Source organism: Lissotriton vulgaris, chromosome 11 (assembly GCF_964263255.1).
Source record: "Lissotriton vulgaris chromosome 11, aLisVul1.2, whole genome shotgun sequence".
NCBI lineage: Eukaryota > Metazoa > Chordata > Amphibia > Caudata > Salamandridae > Lissotriton > Lissotriton vulgaris.
Window position 1 is genome coordinate 836,832,451 of NC_141699.1, and position 11,573 is coordinate 836,844,023.

An 11,573-nucleotide genomic window follows, 5' to 3' on the forward strand; every position below is an offset into this window, starting at 1 on the left:
GTGGCAAACGTTACCCCTTGGTTTAAGCACGTTTGCCACTGGTTCAAAAAAATTGGGCTGTCACAGTTTTGGGATAAACCAGAGAAAATGCCCAAGAATGCTAGACCACGTTTTGGGGCTTTTTTGCGAATAGCCTGGTAAATGAGGATAAGGGTGGGTCTTTAACTAAAAACATTTTGTCTTTCAAGGATATCCCCCTGTTCGAGATTTTTCTCGATGAGATTGAACCACCGTTAGCTAAGAGCTTATTCATGAAATTTAGGTACGGCAATCTCTTGTATAACACTACTCTGACTAGATGGGCTGTGAAGGGCAATACGGAACAAAGTGCCCCTATGTTAAGTGATATCTGTACATTGTGTGATTGGAATGCTAAGGAAGACGATCAGCATGTTTTGTTTTTCTGTCCTGCCTATGCCCAAGTGAGGAGGAAATGGATAAAACCCCTATGTAACATCCTGGGCGTAAGAACTTGTTGGGAGGCCATGAGAATAATCAAGTCCGATACTAGTAGAACTATTGTGTTTACTGTCAATAGATTCCTTCTTTCAATATATTTTATCCGTAAAAAGAATGGCTGCAAATTGTAATTGTATTTTAAGAGAACATTATGTAAACAGTAATTATGTCCTTTATTAATTTTATGAATCTTCTACCCCTCCATGAATGAATTTATACTGTGATTATTGTGTAAATTGTAACGAACCAACGTGATTTACCCCTCTTTTCTTAAAAATTGTATTGTTCTATTCATGTATCTTTTATGGCTCTAAAGTGCCGAAATAAAGATGAATTGAATTGAATGTAGGCTAATCAATCATCCCTAACTATCTTTTGAGCTCCTCCACACCCCTCTAAAGAAGAGAAGCAACTTCACCGTCTGGATCCAAAAAGAGCGTTGTTGTTCTATCTTGACTGAAGCAAACACAATGAGAAGATGGACTGAGCTCTGAAACATTTCAGACACTCACCCCCAATAAAAGATGTGGGTTGAATCCATCATTATTCTTTAGCTCAATTTGCCACCTCAGTTCGGACCCAGTTATATGCAAATCAGTCTTGACCCTGTTCCTCATGGGAACAGTCCAGCCCGAACTGCCAAGCCAGGTCTTCCCTGAACTGGAAACCAGCATCCTGGGACCTGTTTCTGGGAAACACCCTTCACCAGCCAGGCTAGCTTGAATCCAGTGGCAAAGTGAGCAAGGGACCCACGTCCTGGCATACCCAACTTGGGACGAACAAAGCAGACACAAGGAGATGATTGACTACACATAAAAGTTGCTGTTGGATGACCAACTATTCTTGTGGTACATTGGTGTGAAGAAGGGTCAGGCCGAGCAGAAGTGGACCATCTCTAGCTTGGTGATTTTAGGAAGCTGGCTCTGTATATACTATACCAAAATGAGATATACTGTGCACAGAGTCCAGTGGAACCCCAGAGGTAGGCAGAGGTAAAAGTAGATAGCACCTTACTCTCTGTTTATGGCAGTGTGGGCAAGCAGTAAGGCTGTCTCCGAGGGTAGTGTTAAGCATTCATTGTACACACTCAATCAGCAAATGATGTCACACACTCAGACCAAATTTGTTTGTATACAAATATTACGTTTATGTTCGAGGCATATGAGCTGCAGATTGTACACTGTGCATAGATCGCCACCTAGTGTTGGGCCCGGATGTTTGCAGTTTGTTGTCCAGAAACGTTCTTTGGAAGTCACGAGTTAGGTGACTCCTCCTTTGGACCACATTGCGCATGGGCATCGGCTCCATCCCCAGATTGTTTTTTTTCCGCCATCGGGCTCGCATGGGTTTCCTGTGCTTCGGTTTGGAACTGAATTTCCTTCGGTGTGCAATCCTCACCCAGTTCGACGGTATTGTTTCGATCGCGCTTCACATCGGCGCGATTCTCTACCACTTTGAAGTCTTCGATTCTGGTCGTCGACGAAGGCCTTCGGGCCTACCTAGGCCTCACTTTCTGGCTCATGGAAAGGACGCCATTCAAAAAGTGTCCTCAATGTGGGTCAAAGTTTCCCCACGCCGACCTACATGAGTTGTGCAACCTTTGCCTCTCACCGGAGCACGAGGCAAAATACTGTTCGGCGTGTGCCTCATTCCGCTCCAAGAAGACCATTCGGGACCGACAAGCTCGAAGAACTATGGCTCGCTCGTCAGCTTCGATCCTCAACGACATCTTCGAAGAGGGCGTTGACGTGCCAGAACACCACGCAGAGGAGAGTATCGGATCCTCAGATGCCGAAGACTCCGACGTCGAGGAGGTCACTCCAGCTCAACGGGTCATAAGTAAGACCATCTACCACCACCCCTTCCTCACTCCCTCAAAAAAGGCTTCGGTCACACCCTCACCTTCGGGCTCGGGTGCACACCGAGAGACTGCTTCCAATGCCCCGCCTTCGGCCCCGGCATAGAAGCCCATTAAGCCTTCAGGCGGCTCAGGCTCGAACCAGCCTATTTCCGGTGCCGACCCAGTACCGGCACCAAAGAAAAACCCATCTTCCTCTTCCACGTCGACCGATGCTTCGACACCCAAGCACACGGCGCAGAAGACTGGCACGGCTCTGCTTCCGTTCAATGAGGCCTTGAAAGATGTTTTGATGGACACCTGGTCTAGACTAGACACAGGGGTTCCTGTGGATAAAAACGTGGCCAGGCTCCACCGCCCGGCCCCGGCCGAAACTGCCTTTTTAACGAATCATCCGACCCCGGAGAGCCTGGTCTTTCAGGCCTCCACTTTCCAAAGTGCATTCCCAAACGTTCACCGGATAAGGAATCGAAGAAGCTGGAGCAGTTTTATAAAAAGTTTTCCTCTGCCAGCCTAGGGCTGCCCTCGGTCAACACCGCATGCCTCTTGGGCCGCTACTCTCACGCTGTGTGGGACACAGTGGTGCAAACTCTGCCCCAATGCCCGGAGGAGGTTTGGGCTGTACTTTCCCAAGCTGTTGCGGAAGGGAAGGATGCTGCGAAGTTAGCCATTCGCTGTGGGCTGGACACCGCAGACTCTTTGGGGAGAGCAATCTCCACGACGGTGGCCTTGCGTCGCCATGCCTGGCTGCGGTCCACTGGGTTTTCGGGAGATGTCAAGAGTTCCCTCATGGTCATGCCTTTTGATGGTACTCGCCTGTTTGGCAATAAGGCAGACTGTGCGCTGGAGTGTTTCAAGGACTCTCGGGCTACGGCCAAGTCATTGGGTCTCTCCACCACATGCCCGGCCAAGTCTACCTTTCGTTCCTTTCGTGGCCACGGAAGGGGTGCCCCTACACGTTCGTTCAGCCAGAAGCCTGCGCATATCCAACCTCTGTGCGGGCGTAGTGGCTGCTGTGGCGGCACAGGAGGCCAGCGTACGGGTCAGTCCACCTCAGCTCCCACTGCATCCGCCTCAAAGCCTTACTAGTCCGAGCTTTGGGGTGCACCCCACGCCGGTGGGCGACAGGATTCAGAATCACCTCCCCCACTGGCGTTCTGTCACTTCAGACAGGTGGGTGCTGCAAATCTTCAGAAGGGGTTACTCCCTCCCGTTCGATTCTGCCCCCGCCAGCAATGCCACCTCAGTTTCACCGCATGTCGGTGGATCACTGTGCGCTTCTCCAACAGGAAGTCACGGCCCCCTTTGCCAAGTGGGCCATCGAGCATGTTTCTGGGCCAGAAGTGGGACTTGGTTGGTATTCCTACTACTTTCTGGTTCCCAAGTAGGACAAAGGGGGCCTGAGCCTCATCTTGGACCTCAAGAACGTCAATCGCTTCCTCCGGAAGGAGAGGTACAAGATGTTGACTCTGGCTCAGGTATTGGCTGCCCTCAACCCTGGAGACTGGATGGTATCGTTGGACTTGCAGGATGCATATTTTCACATCCCCGTACTGCCGGCCCACGGGTGTTACCTGCGGTTCACGGTAGGCTATGAGCATTTTCAGTTTACCGTGCTCCCCTTTGGCCTTACCAGCTCCCCTCGGGTGTTCACGAAAGTGATTGTGGTGGTCGCAGCTCATCTGCACAGGTCACTGGTGTCAGTCTTCCCCTACCTCGACGACTGGCTGTTGAAGGTGGGCTCGCCCCAGGCAGTAGTAATCCACCTTCAGACTCCTGCCGTCCTTTTGCATTTGCTGGGGTTCTCCATCAACGTGCCGAAGTTGCACCTGAGTCCCTCTCAGAAGCTCCCCTACATCGGAGTGGTTCTGGATTCAACACAGTTTCTGGTTTATCCTCCCGAGCAGCGAGTCTGGGATATTCAGGCTATGATTCCAATCTTTCAGCCTCTACCCTGTATTTTTCAGAATGACCCTCCGGCTCCTGGGCCTGATGGCCTCCTGCATCCTACTAGTGCAACATGCCAGGTGGCATATGCGGGCTCTGCAGTGGGACCTGAAGTGGCAGTGGGCCCAGCATCAGGGCAACCTGTACGATCAGGTCCAGAACTCGGAGGGCACTGCACAACAGTTGCAGTGGTGGCTCACGAATATCAATTGGGTCAATGGCAGATCCCTCTCCCTTCCCCAACCGGAGCACACAGTGGTTACGGATGAGTCCCTCCTGGGATGGGGTGGCCACTTGGGAGAGGCGGAGATCAGAGGCCTCTGGTCTCCAGCGGAGTCCTGGCTCCATATCAATCTTTTGGAGCTTCGGGCGGTCTGACTTGCACTGAAAGCATTCCTTCCCTCTGTCCGGGGAAGTGTAGTGCAGGTGTTCACGGACAACAGCACTGCAATGTGGTATTGCAACAAACAGGGCGGGGTGGGGTCGTGGACCGTATGTCAGGAGGCTCTGCGCCTCTGGAAATGGCTGGAACATCAAGGCATTACCTTGGTGGTTCAACACCTGTCAGGTTCTCTGAACGCCAGGGAAGACAAACTCCGCCGCCGGTGCTTGATGGATCACAAATGGCGTCTGAACTCAGACGTGGTGCAAGGTCTTTCTGCATTGGGGAGAGCCTTGGTTAGATCTATTCGCCACCGAAGAGAATGCACAATGTGATCAATTCTGCGAGTTGGAATTTCCAAGGCGGCACTCGCTCGGCGACGCTTTTTGTCGCGAGTGGAGCTGCGGTCTGTTGTACGCCTTTTTGCCTATACTACCACTACCTGGGTGCTGAAGAAGATTCGGCGCGACCGGGCCCAAGGCAACCTTGTGGCTCCGGATTGGGCACAAAGATACTGGTATCCCGAGCTACTCAGCATGGCGATCGATCCCCCGATTCGACTGCCTCTTTGGGAGGATCTCCCATCAAAGCAGCAGGGGACGGTCCTCCACCCGAACCTGTCCGGCCTCCACCTCAATGCATGGAGATTGAGCGGCGACAGTTGACAGCTTTCGATCTTCCTCCCGAAGTTTGTGATGGCATTCTGGCAGCCAGGCGTCCCTCCACTAAGCACGGTATACACCTGCAGGTGGAACAAATTTGTGGCATGGTGCACGGCGAAGGCTGTGGATCCCCTTTCTGCCTCTCTTTGAGGTCCTTCTGTTCCTACTATCCTTGGCCCAGCAGGGCAGTGCTCGGGGCACTATCAAAGGTTATCTTTTGGTCATCTCTCCCTTTCTAAGGCTTCCAGATCAGCCTCCTCACTTTAAGTCCCCGATTGTTAACTGTTTCCTGAAAGGCATTACACACGTTTCCTCACGAGCTTTTCATAATGCCTCAATGGGACTTAAATCTTGTCTTGACCTATCTGATGTGCGCTCCCTTTGAGCCCCTTCATAACTGTCCTTTACGTCTTCTCACTCAAAAGACTGCTTTCCTGGTAGCTATCACCTCTGCCAGAAGATTCAGTGAGCTCCAGGCTCTTTCTTCTCTATCTCCTTTCCTTTATGTTCATCGGGTCAAGGTGGTTTTAAGGACCCATCCTTCTTTCTTGCCAAAGGTTGTCACGCCCTTCTACATCGAGCAGACCATCACTTTGCCCACCTTCTTTCCGCATCCTCATCTTTCGAAAGAGGAAGAGAGGCTCCACCGTCTGGACCCAAAACATGCGCTCTCATTCTATTTGAAGTGCACACAACAGTTCCGGGTGGATGACCAACTCTTTGTTAGCTATGTGGGCGCCACAAAAGGTTGGGGCGTGCACAAATGGACCATCTCTCGGTGGGTCGTTCTGTGCATCAAAGCATGTTACTCGTTGGCTAAGAAGGGGCCTCCGGTGGGGCTGCGTGCCCATTCTATCAGGGGGATGCCAGCCACTACTGCCTTGGGACGCGGCGTTCCCTTGCAGGACATTTGTCAGGTAGCTACGTGGGCCTCGCTGCACATGTTTACCAAGCATTACTGCCTTGACAGTCCAGTCCGGAGAGACTGCTTCTTTGGCCATTCTGTTCTCATTGACATTCTGGTGTAATCTTATTCGCAGACTCACCACCGGGGGATTGGTATTGCTGGGATATCTATTCTAAGGTACAGAATCCATCACTAACGTCTCTCTTTCAGATGCACAAGTTACTACTTGTGTAACGATATATCTGTAAGAGACATTAGTTAGTGATAGATTCCTTACCGCCCCACCCATCCTCCCCGTTCTGCGAACTGATTTCTAGGGTTAAGTTTATCCCTTTCAGGGCCCTAGTTTCATGGCACTAGTGGTCAGTTTCTTGCATGGTTCTGCGTTCCTGGCGCGGAAAGTGGTTTACAGAACTGCCGTCAGCACGCTTGGGTGGCGCCTAAGTAGTCTCTGTGACGTCATCTTGGCGCTTACGACGCCAGCGACGGACGTGGAGCCGCACAACTCCACCTACAGATGCGCAGGTGTTCTACTGAAGAAAAACTTCCCGGATCCAGTCTGACGCCTGGGGATATTCTAAGGTAAGGAGTCTATCACTAACTAATGTCTCTTACAGATATATCTTCACACAAGTATTAACTTGTGTTTTATTTAATACCTCTGTTGCACTAACAGCACTTTAGTTAGCGGCCTCCTGGTTGCGCCTTTAGCATTTCTTAATTTTTCGGGACTGTCATCCCTTGCAGCTTTATTAAGCCATATATTTTGGGTTGCAACCATGACCAAGCCTGGCCCCCATTCTTCCTGGAGTTAACATCTGTGGTGCGCTGGCATTTGGCGTTCCCTTCAGTACATCTTAGAGATTCAGAATCGACAACTATGTTGTGGGGAGACCATAGCAGACCCTTAGTTGAGGTTTTTGTTTTCTTTCCTTTTCCCTTGAATTTTATTTGATATGTATTGTTGTTTAGGTGTCATGGACCAGGGTGTGCTAAGGCCTGATAGTGCCCTTTTATGAATTGCTTTTACCATGTATTGCCAAAGACCTTTTTGATATTTAGAAAGAAACATAATTAAGAAGTCTTATGCCTGTGTTTTAAGTAGGAAAGCACATTGCACATCCAGGAATAATAGTGATATACTTATAAAGTGTAAAAAAGAAAATGGTGTGTTGCAAAAAGACGAGTAAAATCTGGATCTCCAGATGACTTTCTATCAGCCAAAATAACTGCCTCCCTGCAAAATCTGCTTGGGCCCCACATCCAAACACTGATCAACCATTCTCTCAGGGAAGGATCTGTGCCCACAGAATGGAAAAAAGCAGTGGTGAACCCAATCCGAAAGAACGCAGCAATTTCATGGACCGACCTCTCCAACCTCCGACCCATCTCCCTCCTACCTCTTCTTAGCAAAATGACCGAGAGACACGTAAACACTCACTTGTCCAAATACATCGAGGCAGCGGAGGGCCTAGATTTTTCTCAATCTGGATTTAGGCCCAATCACAGCACAGAAGCTGCCCTCCTCTCAGTGACCGATAACATCAAGATGTCACTGGATGGAGGAGACTCCATGATTCTAGTGCTGTTAGACTTATCTGCTGCCTTCGACACTGTGTCTCATGAGATACTTCTTGATCGTCTGAGGGAGATGGGAATAGAAGGTGTGGCTCTCTCCTGGTTGGAAAGCTTTCTTTCGGATCGACAACAAGAGGTAAGATTGGGCTCCCATCATTCTATCTTAAGGGAGCTCACCAAGAGAGTGCCACAGGGCTCATGCCTAAGCCCTACACTTTTCAACGTGTATGTGGCCCCCTTGGCGGACGTTGTAAGATCTTATGGGTTCACCCCTGTGTCGTATGCTGACAACACTCAGCTTTTGTTCCCCTTTAAAACCCTAACGCCCGCAATACAAAAATATTTTGCGGACGGAATGGGGGCAATATCTGACTGGATGGCCACATATCGCCTCCAGTGCAATGTAGGCAAGACTGAGGTAATGCTGTTTGGGGAGGCCACACTTTTGTGGTCCCCGGAATGGCGGCCCCCGGATTTAGGACCAACTCCAAGCCCCAAACAGATCGTTAAAAACCTCGGTGTGGGTCTAGACGAGACACTTCTGTTTATAGAGCACACAAATCAAGTAGCAGGATCCTGCTTCCGGGTCATTGGACTGCTACGACGAGTCTTCCCATTCCTATCAGATTCTTACAGGAAGACTCTCGTTCAGGCCTTGGTTATCAGTAGACTGGACTACTGTAATGGCCTGCTGATCTCAGCCAATGAGGAACAACTACAGAGATTACAGGTGGTCCAGAACACTGCCGCGAGACTAGTTCTCAACGCCCAGCCAAGGTCTGCCTCACTCCCCCCTCTTGACAAAACTCCACTGGTTGCCAATTAGACAGCGTGTAAAATTCAAAATTTGCTGCACTATTCACAGATGTCTGTTTGGCAATGGACCTAAATATTTAAAAGAAATATTCAAACCCTACATACCCAGTCGTACCCTGCACTCCAGCAGTCAGCAACAACTCCAGGTTCCAAGGATAAAAAAAGCTAGGCAGGGAGGGCGAGCCCTGTCCTACAAAGGCCCCATCCTATGGATCTCACTGCCCTCTGCCATCAAAAATACTACCAATTTCCAATCCTTCAAGAAGTCCCTGAAAACTTTTCTATTCGTCGCTGGTTAGGAACCTCTCTCCATCTTTTTCCAGCTCAGAACTAGGTCCTGGCCCCTTGGTAAAGCGTAAGCGCGGAGATACCCTTTCGGGGGTCGAATTCCAGCGCTATACAAGAATATAAATAAATAAAGTAAGAACAAATTAGAGACGGAACACGTGCTTGGTCCATGCTCCAGGGAGAAGCTAACACAATGAAGAAATACATACAGGGCTGGCGGTAGCTGGCACCGGGCGTTCTCCCAGTGGACCAATATGGTGGGGGACGGTTTTTGGCCCCTGGGGAGCCGTTTTTGTTACGATGGCCAGCAATATCGGCCCCCTGTAGCAAAACTGGCCCTAGCACACTACTTGGCCGCACCCTACCCATATGCCAAACTAATATGCCTCTTGAATCCTCATGTCATTATTCCGTATGCTGTCAAAGCGGTCTGACAACGCATACCATTACTCCGCAAGTCTTTACGACTTGCGGCGGAGGGGGGGGTGGGGGTGGGGGGCTGGATGTTGGAATAGTAAAATTCTCTATTCCAACTCCAGTCTGTGTGGACTTTAGGGAAGGTGTTGGATTTTAAATCCAACACCTTCCCCCCCCCCTCCTCTGCAAGACGTTCTAATGGCTTGCTGAGTAATGGTATGCGTTGTCACAACGCGGTCGTTGTGACAGCATGCGGGGTCACGAATGCGGGGTGAAGGTGCTTTACCATGCAAAACTATCTCTGTCCAAGTTAACAAGCCTCCACTTTAATTTTATTTTTTTCTGTGCATATCTGTACTGGGACTTAGACATATATGGTCAGCTTATCATTTTTTGAAATGCTCCCTTTTTTATGGTTATAAAAACAGGTCATATACTCAAATTTTGTGTTTTTGCCTTTATCTTCTAGTAGAGAGACACAAAAGACTTAGACTGTGTTTTATTAAGAATTGGTGTTTCCTTGTGACAGCTACTGCAATATAAAATTTGAATGGGGGCGACCTCTAAAGGAGCGAATCTGGTTACATTTATAACTGTAGTTTTTCATTATCTGAGAAGTGAGGAGTATGACAAAATTAAATCTGTTTTCCTACAGATGATCTGATTGAATTGTTGGACTAATAATTGAAGTGCAATCTGCCTGCCTTAACCCCTTACTGATTCGACCGTCTATACTTATTTTACCTTTCATGTTTAATTGACAATTATTACTAATATTGCATATTTATTGTTGGGAATGTTGTATTTTTACAGTAAACTTCTTAACTACCTACCTCATAGGATTGGTTTATCGGTGCTTGCAAGGGATTGCACTGTTGGGGATCAGATTGCTGCCTGTGCACACTGTTTGTTAGTTACTGATATATCGATGCGTACTGGGAAACAAGGGATATCTGTCAAGGTTTTGGACTTCCGGGTCCTCTTGAATAAGGTCGAACTCCAACGTCTATGTGTATGTTTAGGATATCGCTCCTTACAACTTTCTGAGATCATTTGACTAACCTCATCCACCATGTACACTAGTATATTGTCTCCACCCCCATCCTCATGCTTTTTTATGTGTGTGCTTCTCTTTGTTATGGGAGCATTTCACATTTGTAGGTATCATAGAAGTACTTGTTCAGCTCCAAACAGCTATAAAGACTAAATGTCTGGCCCACTTATTCTTTTGTTTTGTTCCAGACCTTGTGTGTCACTGCTGCTGATGGTGTGAAGGCCACAGCAGATCGTGATTTTGTTTGTCAGGTGTGATGGAGGTAACCACTTTGAATGTGGCAAAGCAGGCCTTGTGGATGGTGCTTGTGTGGGTGGGGAGTCAGTGGAGCTCTTGGAGTGAAATGGTGATCTGGTTAACCTCTCAAACCCCTGATGAGTCTTTCATTCTGTAGATTACATTCTTCAGATGGTCTTGAGGGATGCTGACTATCAGGGCACTGCTTCTGTTCAAGAAGGGTGAAACAAATGTGGTTTAAACGTATCCTTGCTTTTCTTTCTCACTGTAGGCCCTATATTTGATTGCTACAAACGGCACCCCAGAACTTCAGAATCCTGAGAAACTGTCTCCCATATTTCGTGACTTCTTGACCCGCTCTCTTGAGATGGACGTGGAGAAAAGAGGATCTGCAAAAGAACTTTTACAGGTAATATTTTCCTTCAGGTTGAGATACATTTGTTATGAGCACAATATTTTTGACACAAGGGGAAAGTAGTTGACCGTCTGGAATATAAAATTGTAGCTCTACCAAAGTGTACCTGATTCTTCCCTTATAGGGTACTCAGTCCGAGTAGATAGAGGTTGCCCTGATCCCTAAGAAAGGTGGGAATGCTTTGGAGTTTTATGCGAACTCCTCAGTCTATTTTATCACTAATTTGGGGTATCAGAACTTAATAAAATATGATCAAACGGGAAGATAGTGAAAATGAACGTTGTTGTGGCATCTTCTTAACAGACTGTCTTCGTCTCCTTGTTCATTATTTTCCTTAGCTTTTCCATTTTCCCTTATTCTGCACTCCACTCATCAGTTTTCTGTTCAACAAATACCAGCAAATGCATCTCTGCCATGATGTATTTGTTCACAACCTCACAAGATCTTTCAGAATCCACTCCATAATTTTACTACACTAGTATTGAGGTTTTAGTTAACCCCATCCATTTCAAAACAATGAGAAATAATGAAATGTGTATTAGACTAAGGGGAA

At 48.2% G+C, this 11,573-nt stretch overlaps 1 protein-coding gene across 3 annotated transcripts in view; it reads left to right on the forward strand.

The window, feature by feature from the left end:
- Nucleotides 1-11,573, forward strand: part of PAK2 (p21 (RAC1) activated kinase 2) — a 1,025,622-nt gene that overhangs the window by 1,008,833 nt on the left and 5,216 nt on the right. For all 3 annotated transcript variants that reach the window (XM_086943970.1, XM_086943969.1, XM_086943968.1), the window contains exon 14: nt 10,877-11,014. In XM_086943970.1, coding sequence (XP_086800096.1) covers nt 10,877-11,014 — 138 coding nt within the window. The remainder of the gene's footprint in view (nt 1-10,876; nt 11,015-11,573) is intronic.